Raw genomic sequence first — 23,829 nt, forward strand, 5'->3', positions numbered from 1 at the left:
GAATGGATCTTTCAAAACTTTGTTATTTTATCCTTTGTCCGTAACTAACCCGTGAAGATTGGCACGATGCCAACGATACGTGTATATATATATAACATTATTTTTATATAATTCCAAAAGCAAGGTTGGCGGTGGCCCATCCACAAGAGTTGGGCTAGATGTACATTAGGATTATGGAAAAAGTACTAACTAATGTGATTAAGATGCTTCTCGTTAATATAAAGATACATATAACGGTTTTTACCTTACTCTTAAACTTTTATTTAAATTGCAATTACAAATGTTATTAACATAAATTGACAAAATGAGTTGAATAGTTTTGCTTTTATTAAATAAATATGAGTGCTTTTTCAGTGCCTTAGCCCTGAGTGTTTATCAATATGTGAATGCAAAAATATTAAAAGATATTACTAGTTTAATAAATAATTATTTATGTTTAAAATATATTACCCTACATGTTATCTTATATTATCATACTAATTTATCAAATAAAAGATCTATATATCCTTAACTTACAGTAATATATATATATATATATATATATATATATATATATATATATCATGACGGAAAATGGAAGAAGGAAGGCGGGACCAAGCCTAGAAGGAGACAAGGCTTGAGCAGCATGTACGAATTCTCATTCACAAATTATATATATATATATTATAATAAGAGTATTAATATTTTTTTTATAATTAACTTGATTAAAGTTCAATTAAATTCTATCACTTTAATTATTTTAAATTATTTATATGTATCTCTCATTAGTAGATGAATTTAAACTAAAATTTGACAATACATACAAATAGAGATGGAGATAGAGAATTAAATTTAAATTAAAGTCTATCTACTATAAAAGTAAAAAATTAATTTTAAATTATCTAGTATTAAATAATATCTTTTATAATTAATATCTAATTATATCTATTGCAATCGTATTTAAGAGCGAAATTTTAATAAAAGAAAAGAATGTGTAATCTAAAAGTTAAACGCATTATTCTAGACTAATATATAATTTTTTTTACATAGTATGGTTTTAAAACTGGTATAGGTATGAAAACTAATTATTATAGCTGTTTGATTAATTTTAGAGAAATATTAAAATATTTACCAATAAATATATTTAGAAGGAAGGTTTACGATGATTTAGTGATAAAAAAAGGAAGTGAAGTAATTTTGCATTCAAAATAATAGGATAATTCCAATATATATTTTTAATAATACTAACATTATTAATTTTTAAGCCCAACGATTAGAAGTACCTTTGAACCATAACCTATAAATAAAAGGAGGAGCCAAAGATTTTTCTATAGGGGAGGGCCGGACATTAATACATATAAACATGCAAACTCTAAGAATAAAAAATAAATACAAAACACATGCAAATTTAAAAATTAAATTTAACTATTAATAATAAACTTCTCTAACTTTTAGAATTCTTGTGCCGTAGCTTCATCGTCTGAAGTTCTACTAAATTGGAATTTTTATTAAAATAAACAACAATATTGGCCTCACCATATTCAGGAATAATTAATAAATAACTAAGAATACTGTAAAGAAATGGTATACATGGTAATTTATAGTTTCAATCAAATTAGATATTCGAAATTTAGATAATAAAGATGATTAGACGTATTAATATGAGAGAGAGAGAGAGAGAGAGTCGAGAGAGGATATTTACGTATAAGACTTTAGATTAATTAGTCTTCTCGTCGTTCTTTTTTCTTAAGCGCTAAGTAGCAAAATCAATAGATGAGATAATATATAGAATGAAAATATATATTGCAAATTATAGTAGTTTTATATTAATAGTCTAATTCGAGCGTGCTAGTTAAACTCAGTGAGATTTAAGAGGAGGCCAAATTGCGAATGGCCCACATAGTTAAATGTAGCTCAGCCTTTTAATAAGTAAACAGTAGTAGGAGCATCTTTTGAGTTGTGGACCAAAATGGGTCTCTTTAAAATACTATTTACTATTCTCTATCTATCAAAGATATCATCCGGCTTGTATTGGCTAGCTCAACTGTCATGCAATAAAGTTTATATTTTTTTATGAGTAGTAAAAATACTGAACAATCAAACGATTCGTAGATAAAGTACTCGATAAAAAAATAAAATATTTAACCGATAGAGCACACAACTATTAGGTGGAAAGTTCTTTTTTTTTCTTTAATAAAAAAATAAATTATTCATCATTTTTTTAAACTATAAAATTGCTGAATAGTTCAACTTTCTAATAGCTAAGGAGACTATTATAGCCAAAAATTTATTAAAAGAAAATATTTATATATACTTCATTCATTAAGGACATATATTACAAACCCAATCACAAGTGCACCAGTCCATTTCATACAAGTATAATCTAGGTTATGGGCAATGGAGTTTTTAAGAAATTCTGTACTCTAGTAACATAATCATTTGTAAGATAAATATGATTTCAGGCTATAAGATTTTATATTATTATTATTTTTGATATTTATGATGTAGTTGATTAGTTTCCTGCATTTTTTTTTCTTTATATTTTTTAAAGTTTCAGGTTTTCAGTGATATTAGTAAAAGCTCGTTCCTAAAACTTCTCACCTACCTATTTCTTCTCTCTCTAGCTCTTGCTCGCTCGCTGGCCAGGAAATTGGTGGATCGGATCTTGAGGAAACCCTAGAAATTCTTGTACGCATCTCTCAATCCCTCATTCTTTTGTAGCTAAATTGAATATTTTTATATATCTTCTATTGCTTTGGATCTTATTAGAAATCTCTAATTATATTATTTTGTTCCTTCTTTTTTAGCTCTTCATTCTTTTATTTTCCTCTTTTCCCAGATTTCCCAACTGTCGTTAAGCAAATTCTTTGGGTTATTTCAATTTATTTTTTCCAATTTCAATCGTATTCTGCGGGATCTGGCCTTGTTAAGACGTTTGGTTGCTTTTTGGCTTTCCAGGATCAGATATCATGGGGCATGAACAAAGAAGTTACTCCAAGGTTGGTAAAATTTTGAGGTTTTTATCTTTTGTTGTGCTTCCTCGATTTATAGATGTACCAATTGTGTACTTCTAGAGACTCACCCTGTATACATAGGATTTCAAGTAACGACAGAGTTGTTTTCTCATCTGAAGTGTTTTATCTGAGCAGAGATTTGTGTTTGTTAAGCAGGAGATAAGTTTCTTCCAGCTCTGTTTCACCTCCCAGGTCGTATAGGAATATTTGTGAGTTTTGCTTTTTGGAAGGGGAGGCGAAACCTTCCGCCTCCCGTTATTGAGTATAATTTAATTAATTTAGGAGTTTGAGAATCCGTCCTGTGGTCGATTATGACGAAGTTGAACTGTTCCTGGTTACTAGTCACCGTTTCTGTGATTTCGAGGGGCATAATTTTGTATTTGGTGGCTGTCAGTAAGGCTAACAAATTATGTTCATAGTAATACATGGACAGCCAGAAAAAGTTATTCACTAGTTCGCAATTTATTTCTTGGAAGGGAGATGTTTTGAAGTAATGCTTTGTTCATTTGGATAAAACAAAACCAAAAACAGATGATTTTGATGGATAACAGATGCGGTAATATGTTAGAAAAAACTGTCGTTGATCTGATAAGCCAGGGTGAAGAAGTCATGGATTCCATAAGTAAAATCCTGAGGAAGCCACAAAAATAACACTAAAGGTTAGAAAAGAAAGCAGGACGGGACAACAGATGGGCCGTGAGAATGTCAGGATTCTGGTTAAGTCAACAAATCTTGGCAGATAGTTCAATATAGCAAGATGCTGGTCAGAGAGTGAAGTCAACTTTCAGGATCATTGTCTTCAGTGGCACCATGAGAAATGGAATGATAAGAAGAAAGAGAGAAAAGTCGAGGGAGAGAAGAAAAGGAAGGGGAGGGCAGTTTATGTATGGGAGTTTAAGATTAGTGTGATAGGTGAACTAAGCATAACTTCTGATTTGGCATCAATTAGAGTGGTGGAAGTTTACTACCTTCATATCTCCCACATAGTGACTAGTAAATAATGTTTGGCTAAAAGAGGTCTTGACCGAGGCATTATTCCAGTCCTATGTTCCAGTAAGACAGGGCTTAGGAGTTCCTACATTGAATTTTGATGGTATTTGCATCAGTCAGACAAGATTAGTTATCTGACAAAACCCGATCTTTGAATAGAATGAGACTCTCTTTATTCATGTCTGACTGATCAGTGTCTTAAGAGATCTGTCAAACTTCAAATGCAAAACAACAAAAAAAAAAGGAAAAGAAAGATAAAACATAAATTGTGATCAACTAGGCCCTCTCTGGGGCTTGCTAAGAATAAGAAAGAGGAATCTTATGGGAATATCATAGAATAAGGTTATACGAGTGCTCAATCGGAAAAATTGTTCCCATAAGTTCTGATTGTATGTTCTCCTGAATAGTGAATAGTTAAGGAACTGTGTTTCTCCGACTCATTTTGAGCACTAGTTGCAAGAAGCTAATTTGGTTTGTTTCATAGTCTCCCTTGTGAGGTTAAAGCTATGTGACACATTCTTTTGTAATTGTGTTGACAGTTTTATTTTGTTAATTACTAAATACATGCTTAAACACTCTCATCGTTTGTCTCAGATTATCCAAGACCTTTTATTGGGATTATGAAACAACAGCAGTAAATTACTGCCATTTTATTCATGACACAAATATGGACCTTTTAGGTTTTGCCGCATAATACTTTAATTCCTGTGTCAAAGTTATAATTAATTCTTCTCTTTCCAGAACTCTGAGCTTGTGATTAGTTACTTTTGAAAGATGATGATTAGGCTCAAGCACTAACATTTTTTAATGCTCGACTGCAACTTGAAGACTGAATTTATGATGCCTGCTTCTATTTGTTGTTGCATTTATAGTTCTTCATATTTGGAGTTTCTTCTATGATGTGATGCTTTTGGCATAGTATAGATGGTTGCTTGAGAGATTAATGGAGAGACTCAAGACATTTCTATTTGCAGTTGCCTTGCAGAAAAAGAAGAGAATTTCTCTGGGACACTTTTATGTATTGTATTTACCTTTGTTGCCTTCTGTTTTGTCCTTCAAGAAGCTTACTGAATTACAATGGTGCTATACAGGAATCTGGCCCTTCTGTAAAGAACATTCTCCTTTTAGATTCTGAAGGGAAGCGTGTGGCTGTTAGGTACTTTTCAGATGATTGGCCTACCCAAGCTACAAAGTTAGCATTTGAGAAAGCTGTATTCACTAAAACTTTGAAGACAAATGCACGTTCAGACGGTGATGCATTTAATGCTTGATCTTCAGTTTTTGCTTGTTCTTTGCTCTGTCTTACTTCTAGTGAACTATCAAAGTTCATATACTTGAGCAATAGTTAATCTGGAAAGTACCAAGGAATTATGGTAGTAGTTGGATTTTATTTTGTAAAAAAAAACAAAATAAAGCTGAATTTGACTAGGAGAGCACTAGAGCAGCTTATCAAATGCAAAACTATTTTGATTTTCACAATTCCTGCATCAGGCACAGACTAGGAGAGGAGAGCCCTTGACTTTTTCTGTGAGGCATTGCTTTTAAAATATCCATATTTACTGCTTGTACTTTCTTTTTATTTGGTTCATTTATTTTCTGTACTGTAAAAAAATATTTATTTTTCCTTTTCTAAAAAATTTCCCTCTTAACACCCTTATATATGGGATTCACTTCAATTGTCAATAGCTGGATCCTTTAATTTTTGAATGTGAATTTTAGCAATATCAGTTACCATATAGATATCAAGTTTTTACTGTTCTCTATAAATAAACGAAGAATATCAAGCTTTCTCAAAGCTTTGGAATCTGAAATCATTTGTCAAGAATTTTTGAATCTGAAATTTTTGTCAAGAATTTGAGCTAGTGTTCAAAAATCTTATGTGATGTTGTTCAGCATCAGATAGATAATTTATAGTGTGATGATTGCATGCTCCTTATATGCATACTATTATTACTTGCAGCTGAGATCACAATGTTTGACAGTTACATTGTGGTTTATAAGTTTGCTCAAGATCTCCACTTTTTTGTTACTGCTGGTGATGATGAGAATGAGCTCATCTTGGCAAATGTTCTTCAGGGTTTCTTTGAAGCTGTTGGTCTTCTACTAAGGTCTGTTTCCTGTTAATTTATGTCTCAATTCTAAGTGCTTAATCAAGGTGATCTACCTTGCATTTCATTTTATCAGGAATGATGTGGAAAAGAGGACTGCTCTTGAGAACTTGGACCTGATATTTCTCTGCATTGATGAAATTATTGATGGCGGGTACGGATGTTGTAGCTTTCTTTTGGTTTCTTCTGATATGTGACTAATGTATAAGGCAGATGTATTTTGTTACTATTCTGTTTAACCCATGCACCACTTGAGCTGCAAATTGTCTGTTTTCTTTATAAGTATCAATTCTCAGAATCTGCTGCTGTTTTCTTTCTTCTTCCACACTGAGATCTTAACCTTAGCTGATAATGGATGATATTTACACAAAATTTCCTTGTTTTCCTAATGAAATGAAATGCTGAAACCTGGTTTTCACTTGGTATCAGTAATGAGTTCTGACAATTCAGCATCTGTAAAGAAAATTTTCTTTTACCTTTTGTGTCTATTAATTGCAGGATAATATTGGAAACTGACGCCAATGCCATTGCTGGAAAGATTGCAACCAATGCTATAGATGGTTCTGTGCTCTTCTCTGAGCAGGTGAACAATTTATTAATTCTGGTAGCTCAAAACCCTACTTATTATGGTATAACACTTGTTCTTATGGATTAACTCTGCTGTCAGACCATATCTCAAGCACTAGCTACAGCAAGGGAGCACTTAGCAAGATCACTTCTTAAATGATGGGATGCAATTCCCATTTCGCCGTTATCTTCTGTTTGCACTTAGCAAATTTATGGTGGTCATTTTTCAACCCGCATGTATGATTGCACTCGGCAAATTTTGTGTCCATTAGTTTACTTCCGAAAATCCTTCAATGTAATTGTCAGACTTAGAGCTTGGAACGAGGATTTACAGGCATTAGTAGTAAGTATCCTTTCTTAGAAATTGAATGAGCAGAATGTCCAGACTTGTGGGAAGGGGCTTGTTGCATTAAAATATAAATGGAGTTATGGAGACCCTGCAATGGTGGAATACCAACTCTTTTTTTTGTTGTTGCTGTTGTTGTTGTTGTTGTTGTTGTTGAAGCTATGTTGCAAGTGAATCTGAAACAGATACATGTTGTTCGTGAATCATAAGCTGGATCGGAAACCCTAGCATCAAGTAACAATTGTGATATTTTTAAAAATATGGTGATAATTATGATATTTTGAAAACTTTTTTTAATTAAAAAAAACCCTATTTTTTATATATATTTTTTAAAAAGGCTTTACTCATTATTATTCAAAGTTTCAAAGTAAGACCGCATCAAACAATTGCACATGGATGCACGACAGATCACTCCAATAAAAAAAGTAAGTCTCAAACAAATGCAACGCAACTAATCAAGTTCATTTATATATTAGTGGCGTGGTCTCCAAAAGTAATCATCTGGCTTTACGACATTAATTAGTGGCGTCTACCACTACAGTTACAGATTCATACAGGAGTAACACCTCTGAAATGGTCAGGCCTAGTTTATTTGATCATCCAGGTTGTCACATAGAGTTCCTCCTAATGGCCTACCGAACCGAGTCAAGGCTTACTGGTAACCAGATTCCTTCTTATTAAGGATTGAAGGGTTTCGTTCTTCTAGTTATTATCTTCCAGTTTCCTCGTTGATTGTTCACTCTTCCATGCCAATGATGCAGTTCATCTTCAAAGTAGTAACGGCGACATGTTCATGCATCAGTGCGACCGGATTGCCAGCCGCCATAAGCGAAGAGGCTGCGGCTGTTCTATGCCTAGAAACAAATTGGAGCAACCTCAAGATTGCGACGGAGGATTTGGAAGCCATAGAGGCCTGGGTCACGGGGCAGGTTGCGGCGGAGATAAACCAGCTTAAAGAGTGTGACCCTCGAGTTGCACTGTGGCAGAAGAGGGTGGCAAGGCAGCTGAATGAAGAAGTAACCGAAGAAGAATACAACAAACTGGATAGATGCCATAGTCTCTGCAACTGCACTCCAAATCTCTCCCACCGGTATCGCCTCGGCAAGCGGATCGCTGAGAAGCTGAAGGATTTAAATGAGCTAGTTAACGAAGGGAAGGAATTCAGAGAGTTCGGGTGGAAGCCGCTGGAGGACCCGGTTGAACCGAGGCCAAAGGCCCGGACCTTCGGCATGGAGTCCGTGATGGCACAACTCCACGAGTACTTTGATAACAAGGAGAAGAGCATCATCGGGATCTGGGGACAAGGTGGCGTTGGGAAAACGACGCTGCTCAACATGTTCAACAACGAGCTCAAGGAGCGGAGTGGCGAGTTCAACGTCGTGATCTGGATTGACGTGTCGAACTACCAGAGGTTGAACGTGGTGAACATCCAAAGGATGATCACCGACCGGCTAGGCCTAGAGTGGAACGGGAAGGACGAGGCGGATACACGGGCCAGGGTCCTGGCCAAGAATTTGAGGAAGAAGAATTTCGTGATCCTGCTCGACGACGTCTGGGAGGGATTCCGATTGGAGGACGTCGGGATCCCTGAACCCGGCGCGGATAAGAAGTGCAGGATAATCCTTGCATCGCGGGACAAGCACGTGTGCGTCGAGATGGGTGCCCAGAAGAGCTTGATCGAGATGCCGCTCTTGGATGATCAGGCTGCGTGGGAACTGTTCCGGAACAATTTGACCGCTGATGACCTCACCGCCATAGACGACTCGCCGGACGGAGAGAATGTGATAGGAGGATACGCCGTAGACATCGCCAGAAACTGCGGTCGCCTGCCGCTTGCGCTCAAGGTCATCGGGAGAGCGGTGGCGGGGTTGAAGGACCCGAAGGAATGGTGCGACGCCGTGGAGGCAACCAAGGCTGGTCTCGAGGACATCGATGGCGTCGATAAGATGTTCCTACGGCTCAAGTATAGTTATGATAGGCTCAATCTAGAATTGAAGGAATTCTTCCTTTACTGCACTCTTTTCCCAGGGAATAGCTGGATCAAGAAAGACCAACTTGTGGATTATTGGGTGGCGGAAGGAGTCATACCCAATGATCGTCCCGGCAAAGGCCGTTCTAACATCCGATTGCTAGCCTCTGCTTGCTTGTTGCAATACAATGACTCCCAGTCTGAAGTCAAACTGCACCACATTATCCGGCAGTGGGGTCTGTGGTTGACCACAAAGCAGGGCAAGTTTCTGGTAAAATCAGGCATGGACTTGAAGGATGCACCTGATGAGGCTGAGCGCTGGAGGGAAGCAAAAAGGATATCCCTCATGTCCAATGATATCAGGGACATCAAAATCATTCCCGAGTGCAAATATCTCCAAACCTTGTTGCTCCAAAACAACCCAAATTTAGCCAAACTTAGTCCCAAGTTCTTCAGATCCATGTCTTCTCTCAGGGTCCTTGATCTTTCCTACACTGCCATCACAGAGCTCCCAGAATGCGACGCATTGGTCGAGTTGGCACATCTCAACCTAAACCACACGCGCATCGTCAGACTGCCGGAGAATTTTTATATTCTGAAGCAACTAATGCATCTGGATTTGAGCGTAACCTCCGCTCTCAAGAACACCTCTGACAATTGCTCGAAGCTGCTCGAACTAAGAGTGCTGAATCTTTTCCGTAGTAACTATGGCATTCGAGATGTGAATGACCTGAACATAGATTCACTGGAAAAGCTTGAATTCCTCGGTATCGCCATACACGCACAAGATGTTCTCGCTAAGTTGAAGAAGAAGCATCCATTGGCGAGGTCGACGCATCGATTGAGTTTGAAGCATTGCAGAGGGATGAAATCAATTCAGATATCGGAGTTGAAGAAAATGGTGCATCTTGAAGAGCTCTACATCGAATCTTGCAATGACCTGAAGGAGTTAATAGCCGACGCCGATGAGCAAAGAGCTGCTTGTTTGCAGGTTCTCACACTAGCGGTTCTCCCTAACTTGGATACTGTCTCGGTAGGAAAGGTTTCTCATTACTTTCAAATACTTCGGGATTTAACAATCGATAATTGCCACAAATTAGATAACGTCACCTGGGTTCTACAGCTTAAATCTCTTGAAAGGCTTGAGATATCACATTGTGATGGCATGATACATGTTGTGAGAGAGATGCAGAATGAGATACAAGAAGTAACAGAAGATGGAGCAAATGGAGTGATGCATTGTAGAGAATTCCCGAAATTGAAATCCATAGTTCTGAATAGTCTAAACTTATTGGAGAGCATATGTGGTGTCAGAGAATTCTCTTGCCTTGAAAGCATCAGGGTGGAAGGATGCCCAAAACTGAAAAGACTTCCAGTGAGCCAGAACTACAGGATGTTGAAACTCAAACAGATATGTGGTTCTGATGAATGGTGGAAGCAACTCATTTGGGAAGAGGAGACTATGCGAAAGAAGGCGGATGAATACTTCATCCAAATTTCAGAGGTGGAACTTGAAAATCGCTACTAGCAGCACTTGCATAATTCTGGCGTTGTACTAGTGTACATCTGCAATTCTTAGATATGTGCATTCCTGATATTATTTGATTGTTTCTCCGGCTTGCTGTAATAAAAGATATTTATAGGGAAATTGCTCATTAATTGCTACATTCCATTTGTTACAAATATTTCTCTTGAAATTATGTGAATATAGTGTTTTATACCTTCTCTTTTCCATTTTTTTACAAAGAATTCTAGTTGTTCCTTGTTGACAATGATTCAGTTCTTGGTCACTGTGATTAATTCTACTTTCTTTATAGACAACGAGTTTTCAAGCATCTATTTCATGATAAGAAATACAAATTATGGTAATCTTATATCCTGCAATAACTCGAATGGGTAAAGGGCAACAGAAGCGATTCACAATCTCACCCAAATCTAATAGGAATAACAATAAATTAGAGTAAATTAAATATTAACAAAGCTAATTTTAATATCAAATAAAAAATTCATAATCAAGATGATAAATATACAGAGTTTTAAATACCCAAGCTAATTACAAATAATAACTCTAAATATATGTAAATCATAAAGAAGAGAGAATAATAGATAAGATTTATGTAGTTCCGGTGATATAAATCTTCAATCTACTAGTAAAAATACAAATATTATATTTTCAAATCTCTAATCTAATAGTGATGCAAATACAACTCTATTTTAATTAAGAAAATAATATTCATATTTGTCCTCAAATCTAAAACTTTTGTTGCCGAATAAGATGGACTACTCAATGATTAATCCTCTCCAGTGTGGTACATATACATTAATTCTCATATGATTTTGGGGATTTATAGAAATTCATACTAATATTGAATCTTCTTTTGTATCAGCAGTATAAGGTTTATGGGTAATTTACATCTCCTATTTGTAGCAGCTATGTGAGTTAGTGAAAGGCATTGCTCACACGTTGGAATTGATATTTTGTGAAACTTTTAGTATTTGCATATTCTTTTTATATTTATCAAAAGTTCTTTGGCATACTATTTTCGTTAAGGAATAGAGTTACAATTCAAGCCTAAAGATAGGTCAATCCATTCTTTATAAATATGATTATACTGGCAAGATTATGCATGAGCTATTGTTCCACTGACCCTTTGAAGCAAATTTTGACACAGAAAATTAAAGAAACCCACCTTATACATTCTTGTATTATAGCCGAAATCTCTCTGTAAACATTATTCAAGAGCCTATTCACTGCATTCACCATAATTTGAGTCACTAAAAGCCAACATGTTGATGAATAGTCATGAGTAGCTAGTAACTTAATTACCTCTAGGGTTGCTAAAGCCTCCTCGATTAGGGCATTAGCACAGTGGCCGAGGAAGTGAGTTTTTGCAAGAATAATTTGAGAAGGAAAGGTGTATATCAACCTAACAAATACCGTTTGTTGAAGTGTCCAAAGAAATATTCTCCAAGAGCAAATTATAAATTACTTTACATAGTAAATGTACTTGTTGTAAGTTCAATTCCTAGAAGATTGGAGCCGCTCCCGTTCAAAGTCATCAATACCTCGATCCCCTCACCAAAGCCCCTCTCGTCCTCACCAAGCATCTCTTCCTCTCTCCCTCTATTCCCTTGTCAAATCTTAGCGGCCAAGTTTGAAGCTTCACCAGGGCTAGGGTTAGGGTTTCGGCGGGGGTTTTTGCGGGGCTATAGTGTAAACGGGTGTGACCAGTAACAGTTGAGGATGAAGACTCCTCAACTTTCCTGGCAATGTTGATGTTGGTGGTGTGAGAGCTTTGCTCCGACCAGTGTGAAAGTTCTGTGAAGACTCCTCCGGCTGACTGCTCCGCTTCCTCTCCTATCTCCTTGACTCCAATCTTGAGAACACTAACACCCTTCTACTTTGCTTGTCTATATAAAACTCAAAGCAAGGGATGATGCCTAGACCTTCTCCCTCCTCTCTCGTCTTATTGATGCCCAGCTTCTCCAAACCCTCCTATTGAATTATCGAGCCGAGTTCAAGCTTCATCGAGCTGAAGATAAGCCGAGCTGAGTTCGAGCTAAGAAAATCTAGCCATCAAGTAGAGCCAAGCTGTGCCCAGCTTGCTCAAGGTCGGCTCATTTATAGCCCCTACGCTAGTTTGATCCACGTGATGAGTAGATTGGATATGATACGGCAAAATCAATCATATAATTAAATTGGATATGATATGGTAAAATCAATCATATAATTAATTCTATAAGAATGACAGGACTTTGGTCCAAATTTTAAATTATTTGCATTGCTTGACCTGAGTTGCTTGACTTGAGTTGGTCAATAAAAACTCACGAAAATGAACAAGTTAGATAGTTCGGTACACAATATACGCATATCACTCTCAAATATAGAGATAGGTTTCTAGAGAGTTGGTTAATTAAATTGGATATGATATGGTAAAATCAATCATATAATTAATTCTATAAGAATGACAGGACTTTGGTCTAAATTTTAAATTATTTGCATTGCTTGACCTGAGTTGCTTGACTTGAGTTGGTCAATAAAAACTCACGAAAATGAACAAGTTAGATAGTTCGGTACACAATATACGCATATCATTCTCAAATATAGAGATAGGTTTCTAGAGAGTTGTTTAATTAATTATCAGCATTTTGCGTCTCCTATTTACAAATGCGACGTGAGAGATTTCACACACATTAGAGTTGAAGATTTGTTACATCACCTAAATTTCATCTCTCTTTTCAGTTTTGTTAATTTTTATTCTTATTTATATATTAATTTTCTTTTCCCTTTGAGATTCAATCTTTTTGATTTCATGTTAAATGGTTTTGTTTGGTGTTTATGAACGCTTTCCCATGACACTTGTGAATAAGGTGTTAGTGCATCAACCCAAGAAATATTTTAACAGTCCTAACGTTACATAGTAAATCCCGTCGTGAATATTCAATACTTCCGAGTACCACTGTTAGGCAATCAAGCCAACGGTACCACCTGACAGAATTCAATATGGTTGGACAAATATATATATATATATATATATAAACAACCACTAATAACTGTTTGGGGAACATGTTGCGAATTCCTTTGTCGGATGATGTAGTCCAATCATAAGAATATATGTAGTAAATTCCCCAGGCCCACTCTTGTAATTGCACCACCTAATATTTGGCATTAGATGAACACAAAAGAGGAAGGCTTTAATTGTTCTTTAAAGTTGATATAGACCGTTTATAGATATAGATAGTAAATTCCAGGGGCCTACTACTATAACTGTCTCACCCAATATTTGGCATTAGATGAATGGAAGTAGGAAGGCTTTAATTGTTGTTTAAATTTTGAAACAGGACAGCAGTAATGATTGTACGTAAGTTAACGGATCAAAAATCTTTTTTTTTTCTTTCTTTCGAATAGAACGATTAGTTTTACTTACTCACCAGGGTTACAAGAAGCTTAGCTAATATCAGTAGTCAATGGTCGTACAAGCACCTCAAAGGAATATCCTTTCTCATTTATATTCGTAACCCGTAATTCGAGACTCAGTCAATAGATTTATTAGATTCCTAAAAGGTATAAGAGATAGTACAAAATGGAATACAGGAGATGAGGAAGAAATTAGTCCTCATGCCAAGAAGGGTTGTTTGACATCCATTGAGATAGTTAACAAGAAACGAGGAGTCAGAGGCAATATGGATGTTAGAAGTTTATATACTGCACTTGGTGTGCAAAAGAAGCTCTCTTAGTGTATTTGGAATATTCTATATGAGCATAATTATAGAATACTTGAACTTATATTTAATACACACTTTGCAAGAGTTGAGATGAATTATTAGAAGGGTGTTTGAATGACTTTATAATATTTTAGACAGTATGAATATTATTTTTACAGTTTTCAAACTATGTCATGATATTTGGAATAGTATAAAAAATATATCCAAAAGCAATGTAACGACCATTCTGTATTCAATTGACTGCTCGATCATTCGAAAAGACTCTTCAGCGTTTAAATGCTTTTATCAAAGAGCATGTGGAGTTAGAATGGCCTCTCGGGCATTTGAATGCCTGACCCACTATGACCTATTTGAGTCTAATTTAAAGTGATTTTCTAATGATTTTTCTTTCGGATAATTAAATTCAATAACCCTAATACATGGATGATAGTGAAAGAATACATTTTATAGCCCTAAAGGTTTGCAGGGTTCTTTGGTGATCATAGAAGATTAAAAATTTGAGATTATTCGTAGAGTTTGTTTTATAATTGCTATCATATTTATCTTTCAAACAAGTTACTGTCTCGAGGGGCATTGTGACAAGTTTATCTGATCTCGAGAATTACTGTGATTAGATTGATCTATTACGAAAAAATAATTTATTGTGGGTTCTAGAGAGCATTGAGACAATGTGTAAGCGGTTCTTGTATTTATACGTTATTAGTTGTTATTTGATCACGGTGAAAATGACTCGTGATTTTTAGCTAGGATTTGAGTTTTCTATATAAAAATTATTTATGTTTGTTTTAATCTCTGTTTCTAATTATTTTCCTATATTTGTGTTTAAATAATATTTATATATTTCTTAAAGTACTTGTATCTTCTTCTACTATTAAACAATAATAGTTTTGGATTCCTTGATCTTGTGAGATTTATTATTTCGATGAAATTTTCATAGTTTAGAGACATTATTTGATCATATTTTATATTAGAAATCGGTGTACTTATTTATTTTTGAGTTGTTTTGGAGGCTTAATTTTATTCTATAGTTAAGTTAATCTGATTTGATCCTAATTTATACATTAGAAATTTGTGTTTTGATTTATGTCCGAGTTTGAAGTGATCCCGACTTAATCAGGTCACCTGACCGAGGAGACTCTCCGATTTATGTCCGAGTTATAAGGCAAAGATTGTTTGGGCCGGTGTGCTTGCTGGCAAATAGAGATAAGCTTCTGCCATGAGCTGATAGATGTCACTTGCGTGCTTCAACTACCACGCATTGAAATTGTGAAGCTAGATACTTGCAAGAAAATAGAGCAAGTAATAAGTGCAGAACAAGGTTCTTCTTCAATCCTTCTGATTTGCCTCCACTAAGAAGTGCAGAATTGTTGATCTTTGGTTTAAATTCAGATTTCAGTATTTTACAGGCTTGATGTGCCAGTGCGTTTGAACGGGCCCTAGGGGCGTTCGAACGTAGTTCCCAGAGAAAGACTGGGTGATGCAGGCGTTCGAACGGCTTAGTCGCGTTCAAACGTGAACCAACCCGAGAGCAGCTGTTTTTGTAGGCGTTCAAACGGCCTCTTCTGCGTTCGAACACCCCTTTGGTTTTGCTGTATTAATACTAGGCACATTTGAACGCGCCCCCGAGGGCGTTTGAATGCGCCGCGAAAATTCCCAACTTGAACTAGCCCTATAAATAGAAATGTTAGGTATTAGGGCTTGGGGTGGGCATTTTGCAAGAGAGAAGAACTTATAGGGGAGAGCCACTATTGTTTATAGTGAGATTAGAGTTCTAAACTCTTTGTATTTGGTGATTTGCATAGTAGACGTAGGCACTCTGCCGAACCACGTAAACCTCGTCTCTCTTTCTTTTCTCTTTGTGATTTGCATCTATTTGGTGTTTATATTTGTGATTACTTTGGGTGTTTGAAGTTCTCAACAACTAGCATCTTATATTTAGAGTTCTCATATTGATATTGATATTAGTTTTACTAATATTTAATTTGTCCCAAATTATTACTATTTTATTTTGATTTATTTGAGGGTGAAGAATTTTGCTTCCGCTTCTCTCTCACCCATTTTGCTTTTTGCACAACAAGAACTCCTTTAACTTGCTAAAGCTAACAAGTCTCTCGGACCAACTAACTGCCTTCTCTGGAGTTCGTCAAGGTGACCCAGTGCCCCAATTGAGGGATCTGCGGCAGACAAGCGTAGAGACTATCATTTCTGGTGAGAAAGAATCGCGGAATGCTTTGCAATGGAATAATTGTTCCGAGGAACATAGCTCATTTTGGTGTTTCCAACCAGTTGAGTGAAGGTACAGCTCGACCTTAATGCTTATCCTTGTACTCCTTTTACGTAAATGCAAACAAGTTAGGTTGCTAGGTTTTATATAGTTCGGTTGTTGTCGTGTGTGTGAAAAATCGGACTAGTATATGTGTGTAAAGTTCGTAAAATGCCTTCATGTAGAAGGATGCTATTGGAGTAGCCTCTAGAGCTGCATATATGCAGTTCTGTTTGAATGAATTATGCTTTAAAGGTCCAAATTCTAATTTCCACAATTCCAAACAAGTGCTATTTCTTTTTTTGACGGCCCAATTAAGCTGGAAGATGGTTCTCTATTCCCTACAAATTATTCTTCACAGAACTTCCTTTATACGTTAAAATTGATCTAAAAGGGTTGTATAGAGCAAATTGTTGCAGAAAAATGAATGATTGATTGATTACACTGAATGGCAGACATGCACACATCAATCTATATATCGGTGAGTTGTTTATGTTGTCCGGATCTGGGCCAGCAATTCTCAAACCTCAAGATCTGTCTCTTCTCACAGCTCAGACAAGTGGGGAGGGTTATTTGACCCAATTGGTAACCCATGGAAGAGAAACTTATTAGCAACTATTTCCCAAACATTCTTCACAAAAAGAATTTGACCCAAGGGTTAATCCTTTGCTCAGGCCCAGCACTATTAGGTTTAGAACCAAGAAAATTTTTACGTGGATTTTAACTTTCCAAATAATCCTCTGCGCAAGCCCAACACTATTAGGTTAGGAAAACAAGAAAATTGCATATGGACTTAGGATCGGCAATATTGTTCGTTTTGGGCCACCAGATTCAACTGTTGGAGGTAGAAAATCTAGTTTTGACAAGCATTATGACATCCAATCTAGCAAGTCTTCTAAATTGCGAAAAGAAACAGAGCATGAATAACTATAGATAAATTCTCAAACATGATATTGTAGCTAAATACCACATCCTTAACACGCTCAACATGATATCTCCCTTGGATACTCAGCTAGTCCAAGTTAGAGCCTCTCTGCCAGACCTTTGCGATCTCTTCCCCTCTACTCCTTGGGCTATTTAGAATACACAGAATAAGGTGATCTTTAGAAAACAAGTGGCCAACCCTTTGGTCGCTACGAGATCAAGCTCGAGCCTCTTAAATTTGTGACGTAGCTAAATTCTTCCACTCCTGTTTGGGCGCCCAACAATCCCAGTTTGTAGTCTCATCTTGGCCATGAATAGATGGTGATTTGGTGGCGAAGGGGGTGGGGTGCGATAGAGGCATTGGCTTCACTTTATGCCATTCCCCAACGTGATTTCATCCAAGGGAAGTCAAACCATCTTAGTTAGGGGGGTTTGGTTTCACTTTCTTTCCCTATTTTCTAAAAGTTTTTTACTTTTAATATTTTATTGTAATAGATAAATTAAATAAGTCACTTCCTTACTTATTAAAACTAACTTTACTTTTCCTTTTTGCCTACTTTTTTTGAAACAAAAAAGTCATTTCATTGAACTCTATTATCCTTAGTTGAGCATGATCATAGTGGGCCGACATGGATCTTTATTGACTCTCTTGAAGTGGTGAAGGCAATCCGGCTAGTAACCGACATTGACTAGACTATAGCTTCTATCATCCAAGAATGCAATTTGTGAATTTCGGGACTTTCTTTCAAAATTAAAAATAACACTCTTTGTGAGCATATGTAACAACATTCTTGCTTATAATCTGGTCAATCTAACTATTCGAGATACAGAATAATCTGTCTACTTTCTTGTACTAGATTTTTGATCAAAGAATACCTACCGCTTTTTTTGTCAGAAAAAGAAAAATATAGGCCTCTATTCCTTTCATGGAGCACATGTATACCTTCAATTACTTGAAGAGAATTACAAGGTTTACAATGGATACAATTTATTCGCATTATTAGCAAATTCAAAGGTAAATCTTTGAAATAAATAATATGCAATAATTCACGAGCAATTTCCTCTCAGAGAGGCATACAGATCACATTTGTTGTAATGAAGATAATCAAGGTATACAAATATTACAGGTATATATTAGTCCGACCCAGGAATTATCAACTGCTACTAGTAACGACTTCCCCCATCAAATTGGGATGAAGCATTCGTTCATTGAATTCACTTCGATATTCATGTCTTCCCAAATTAGTTGCTCCCACCATTCATAAGAACCACATATCTGTTTGAGTTTCAACATCTTGTAGTTCCCCCTCACTGGGAGCCTTCTCAATTTTGGGCATGCTTCCACCCTGATGCTTTCAAGGCAAGAGAAATCTCTGGCACCACATATGCTCTCCAATAACTTAAGGTCATTCAGAACTATGGATCTCAGTTTGGGGAAGTCCGTACAGTGCATCATTCCATCTGTCCCCTGCTCTACTGCTTCCTGTATCCCTTCTTCGATTTGTGGCTCCAATACACTCTCGATTGGCTTCTCATTCTGCTGCTCTTTCACTATTTGTATCATACCATCACAATGTGATACAACAAGCTTTTCGAGAGATTCAAGTTGTAAAGCCCAGGTGATGTGACCTAGTTTGTGGCACCTATGGATGGTTAAATTACGAAGGTTTTGGAAATGATGAGGTACCTTTCCTACGGAGACGGTATGCAGGTTAGAAAGGGCAGTCAGTGTAAGATCCTGCAGACAAGAAGCTTGTCGCTCATCGGCGTCGGCGGTTAATTCCTTCAAGTCGTCGCAGGATTCGATGTAGAGCTCTTCGAGATGCACCATTTTCTTCAACTCTGAAATCTGGATCTTTTCCATCCTACTGCAATACTTCAAACTCAACCAACGCGTCGATCTCGCCAAAGGATGCTTCTTCTTCAGCTTACTGAGAACATCTTGTGCGTGTATGGTGATACCCAGGAATTCAAGCTTTTCCAATGTGTCTATATTCAGGTCATTCACATCACGAATGCCATACTTACTCCGGAAAAGATTCAGCACCCTTAGTTTGAGCATCTTCGAGCAGTTATCAGAGGTGTTCTCGAGAGCGGAGGTTATGCTCAAATCAAGATTCCTTAGTTGCTTCATAACCGAGAAATTCTCTGGTAGTTTAACGATGCGCGTATGTCTCAGATTGAGATGCCGCAATTTGATCAACGCGTCGCATGCAGGTAGCTCTGTAATGGCGGTATAGGAAAGATCAAGGACCCTGAGTGAAGGCATGGATGCAAAGAACTGGGGACTAACTCTGGTTAGTTTTCTGTTGTTTTGGACCAACAAGGTACGGAGATTCTTGCACTTGGGCGAGATGGAGATGTCCTTGATGTTATTGGACATGAGGGATATTCTTGTAGCTTCTCTCCAGAGCTTATCCCCCGGTGCATCCTCCAAGCCCAATCCAGTTTGCACCAGAAACTCGCCCTGCTCTGTTGCCAGCCACAGACCCAAGTGCCGGATAATATGGTGCATTTTTACTTCAGCCTCGGAGTCGTTGGATTGCAAGAGGCAAGCAGAGACTAGCATTCGGATGTTATAGTGGCCTTGATTCGGATCAGAATTGGATATGAGTCCTTCGGCCATCCAATAATCCACGAGTTCGCCTTTCTTGATCCAGCCATACTCCGGGAAAAGGGTGCAGTAAAGGAACAGTTGCTTCAGCTGTTGGTTGAGCCTGTCATAGCTGTACTTGAGTTGTGAAAACATCTCGTTAACACCAGTGATCTTCGCCGGATTAGCCTTGGTTGCATCCATGGCGTACTTCCATTCTCTGGAGTCCTTCAACCCCGCCACCGCCCTGCCGATGATGTTGAGCGCAAGCGGCAGGCCGCCGCAATTTTGTGCGATCGCCTTGGCGTATCCTTGGATAACATTGTTGCGGTCCGGTGAGTCGTCGATGGCGGCGATGGCATCGGCACTCAGATTGCTCCGGAATAGATCCCATGCAGCCTTCTCGTCCAACATTTGCATCTCGATCAAGCTTTGCTGAGCGCCCATCTGGATGCAGACGTCCTGGAACCGCGAGGAAAGGATCAGCTTGCAGTTGTTCTCGGCGTCGGGGGTGGGAATTCCAACGTCCTCTAACCGGAATCTTCTCCTCACATCGTCGAGCAAGATTGCAAATTTCCTCCTCCCTAATGCTTTGGCCAAGAACTTAGCTCGCGTATCCTCCTTGTCCGTCTCGTTCCACGGCAGGCCTAGCCGGTCGGCGATCATCCTCTGCATGTCGGCAACATTCAGCGTCTCGGCGTTTGACACATCCATCGCGATCACGACGTGGAAGTCGCCGCTCCGATTCTTGAGCTCGTTGTTGAACTCGTTGAGCAGCGTCGTCTTCCCGACGCCGCCTTGCCCCCAGATCCCGATGATGCTCTTCTCCTTGTTGTCGAAGTACTCCCGGATCTGTGTCATCAACGACTCCAAGCCGAAAGTCCGCGTCTTTGGCCTCTCTTCGACGATGTCCGGCGGCGGCTTATACCCAAAGACTTTGAATTGCTTCCCTTCCTCAACAAGTTTGTTAACATCTTTCACCTTGTCGGCGATCCGGCTGCCGAGCCGGTACCGCCCGAAGAGATTAGGTGTGCAATTGCAGAGGCAATAGCATCTGTACAATTTATTGTAGTCTTCTTCAGTGATTTCTACTTCTTCTTCTAGGTAGTCTGCTACCCTCCTCAGCCATAATCCGACTTGAGGGTCGCACAAGTTGAGCTGGTTTACCTCCAATTTGACCTTATCTTTCACCCCGGTCTCCGTGGCCTTCAAATCTTCGATGGCCTTCTTGAGATTCCTCCAATTTGTTTCGAGGCATAGAAAAGAGGAAGCCGCTTCGCTTGCGGCGGCCGGCAATCCTGTCTCGTTGATGCATGAAAATGCCGTTGTTATGCCTTGGCAGGCGAGCTCCGCCATTGCCGTGGAAAAAGGGATTAATGAAGTCGAGTGAGAGGAGATCGATGGATTCGAGAACAAGAAGAGCAAGACTTTTGTGCCGTTATATGATAAGGTTGCATATGTCCAAAGAGGAAACGAGAGGAAGGAGCTGGGCGGCTACTTGGAAGTTGCGAGTCTACCTCTCTCTTTCAGGTTGCTTGGAATAAGCTGCTACTGGATGATCTTGGTCAACTTCCAAAGCTTCGCTTGTGCTTGTGGACTTCGGACAATGCCAGCTTCCGATATTTAGCTTTGTCTGCTACGTTGGAGTTTCTTCTCTTCTTCTTTTTCCTGTTTTTTTTAGGAGAATGTTTAAGTTTCTTAATTAAATCTGTGGCTACGAATAAAACCCATCCGAAACAAACCCTTTCAATTGTGTGAACAGAAGTAAGGCGTCGGATTCAAAGTTGTTATTTTATTTTCTTCGTTTGTCTCTTTATAGAAATCGAACATCAAAATGGCGACTTAATTTTGCGCCCGTGACCCCAATGATTGCCGAGATGCTTGAATCAAAGTTTGAACCAGAAGAATAATACCTTCATTAAGTTTTCTAACTGTCGAAGATCAGGTCGTGTAATTATTTTAGGCCCCTCTATTTGACGATCTAAATAGATAATCTTCCATATTGACTTTCTAATCATTTTGTAGTCTAACTATGAAACGTTTATTATGTATCACAACGTAAACTTTAAAGAAGTGTCACCGTTCCTTAATTAATTTAGAGAAGCATCCAATTTAATAACTAAACAATTTCTATATTCTTTTTGCAGAACATCAATGTCTCAGGTCCTAACAGATGGATTAACTAGCTCATATCTAGTTATTTTATCCTTATGATTATAATTAGGTTTCACATATATTGATAGAGCTATAAGGTCTCTGAACAAATTGAATAAATTCTTTAATTAGGTGACGGGGCTGACGCAACAACAATTTAGCCACAGGAACAAATTAGTCTTCAAATCAAAGAGTTCCTTATGTGAAGCTTATTTACGGTAGCAAGCCGAAGAATGAATTTGACCTTTGATGTAGCCGAGACCTTCCATTAAGCTGACGCAAAATCAGCCTTTAACCATCCCAACATTGATAAGTCATAAGCAGATTTTGATGAGAATTAGCGGAGAGAATATTTAGCCGGATTCGAATAAGTTAGAATAATGTCAATATGTACACAACCTTGTTTACCGAATGAGTTAAAATTTATAAATACGAACATGATTGTGTAATTTATAAATTCAAACATTACTTGTATATTAAATGAGTTACATATGTCAAAAGAAAATTATCAAGTAGCACATGTTATCTAATTTATATATGTAATTTTAGTTATAAATTGGATTTATTTGTATTATAAACTGATTCTCTTTATGTTATAAAAGATTATTCGAGTCATAATTAGATTATTCACTCATAAACAAGTTAGTGGGTTATGTCGTAAATAAATTTAATGGGTTGATGTAATAAACTGGAACACACCATATTTAATAATTGGATTAAGCAGTCAACTAACCCAAACTAGATTATATTAAACTCAAACATGTTTAAACATTTTGATTTGTCTAGAATTATCAATCTGTTGACAATTTACAACCCCTACGTAGGGTAGCAAAAAAAGAGGAAAAAGTTTCACTTCCACAAGGAACTAATCCAATTTAGTGCTAGCACTAGCTATTTTAGGGTTTTTGCTTTCCTTCTCCTATAATAAGAACTATTTTCAATGCCTTCCTCCTCTCCCTTCTCCTAGCAATTTAGTTCGCCTAGTCATTCCCTTCCCCTCTACTTTTCATCTTCTCTTTTCCGCCTTAGATTTGTTTACAGGAGCTTGCATAATGAGGCAAGCTTTAAAGGGGAAATGAGTTTAGTGATTTAAGTTGCAGGGATACTTTGCTAACAGCCACTTCTCAGGCCACTATGTTATTGGGTTGAGCCCTTTGGTTTTAGAGATTGGAGGTTTTCTGTAACAACCCAATACCGCCATGTGGCGCTCACGGCTTACCCCTCATGTGAGGGTCACACGGGGATTTATGGGCTCAACAACACGCCATCAAAACAAAGAATCTAAATAAATTAAGCAAAAAACAGAGAAGGGCATACAGGCTATAGCAAATCCATTCATAATACAAGATAAATGGGGTAAACATCCCTGACAAAAGTACATGCTTAGAGTAGCTACAATACCGAGACATAGATCCCTGAATATAAGTTCAGAATAAAATACGAAAATAAAAGACCTATCTTCTTACTAGCTAGTTGTTGCGAGGCATCCCGCCAATATGTAAGTCATCTGAATCCAATGTCAACACGAAATGAATCTAATGCTTAGCAACATAGATCCCTAAATATAAGTTCAGAATAAAACACAAAAATAAAAGGCCTATCGCCTTACTAGTTAGCTGTTGCGAGACATCCCGCTAATGTGTAAGTCATCTGAATCCAATGTCAACACAAAATGAGCCTAACGCTCAGCAATTGA

General features: G+C 37.6%; 3 protein-coding genes across 5 annotated transcripts; 2 read left to right on the plus strand and 1 right to left on the minus strand.

Annotated features, from left to right (window-relative positions):
• The first annotated feature begins 2,314 nt into the window (after positions 1-2,314).
• On the plus strand, positions 2,315-7,129 carry LOC140783674 (coatomer subunit zeta-2-like). Of its 3 annotated transcripts, XM_073130628.1 has the most exons (8): positions 2,315-2,420; positions 2,604-2,667; positions 2,938-2,978; positions 5,075-5,234; positions 5,944-6,091; positions 6,168-6,245; positions 6,590-6,674; positions 6,759-7,129. In XM_073130628.1, exons 3-8 carry the CDS (start codon positions 2,949-2,951, stop codon positions 6,816-6,818), a joined length of 561 nt encoding a protein of 186 aa, XP_072986729.1. In that variant the 5' UTR covers positions 2,315-2,420; positions 2,604-2,667; positions 2,938-2,948; the 3' UTR covers positions 6,819-7,129. The 3 variants fall into 3 exon arrangements, with proteins under 3 accessions (XP_072986729.1, XP_072986728.1, XP_072986730.1); XM_073130627.1 differs by lacking the exon at positions 2,315-2,420 and having other exon boundaries at positions 2,421-2,667; XM_073130629.1 differs by lacking the exon at positions 2,315-2,420 and having other exon boundaries at positions 2,562-2,667; positions 2,819-2,978.
• A 492-nt stretch (positions 7,130-7,621) lies between these two features.
• LOC140783672 (disease resistance protein RPS2-like) lies at positions 7,622-10,631 on the plus strand. The gene has a single exon (XM_073130625.1). It carries the CDS (start codon positions 7,751-7,753, stop codon positions 10,499-10,501), a length of 2,751 nt encoding a protein of 916 aa, XP_072986726.1. The 5' UTR covers positions 7,622-7,750; the 3' UTR covers positions 10,502-10,631.
• Positions 10,632-18,408: 7,777 nt separating this feature from the next.
• LOC140783736 (disease resistance protein RPS2-like) lies at positions 18,409-21,569 on the minus strand. The gene has a single exon (XM_073130747.1). It carries the CDS (start codon positions 21,333-21,335, stop codon positions 18,570-18,572), a length of 2,766 nt encoding a protein of 921 aa, XP_072986848.1. The 5' UTR covers positions 21,336-21,569; the 3' UTR covers positions 18,409-18,569.
• Positions 21,570-23,829: the final 2,260 nt, after the last annotated feature.

Source organism: Typha latifolia, chromosome 3 (genome assembly GCF_019914945.1).
Source record: "Typha latifolia isolate L0001 chromosome 3, TyphaL0001v2, whole genome shotgun sequence".
NCBI lineage: Eukaryota > Viridiplantae > Streptophyta > Magnoliopsida > Poales > Typhaceae > Typha > Typha latifolia.

Coding starts and splice junctions, on each gene's coding strand:
- LOC140783672 (XM_073130625.1), top strand. CDS start 7,751: ATGCCAATGATGCAGTTCATCTTCAAAGTAGTAACGGCGACATGTTCA.
- LOC140783674 (XM_073130628.1), top strand. CDS start 2,949: ATGGGGCATGAACAAAGAAGTTACTCCAAG. Junction 5,235..5,943: donor GACAAATGCACGTTCAGACG/GTGATGCATTTA, acceptor TATTACTTGCAG/CTGAGATCACAATGTTTGAC. Junction 6,092..6,167: donor GCTGTTGGTCTTCTACTAAG/GTCTGTTTCCTG, acceptor TCATTTTATCAG/GAATGATGTGGAAAAGAGGA.
- LOC140783736 (XM_073130747.1), bottom strand. CDS start 21,335: ATGGCGGAGCTCGCCTGCCAAGGCATAACAACGGCATTTTCATGCATC.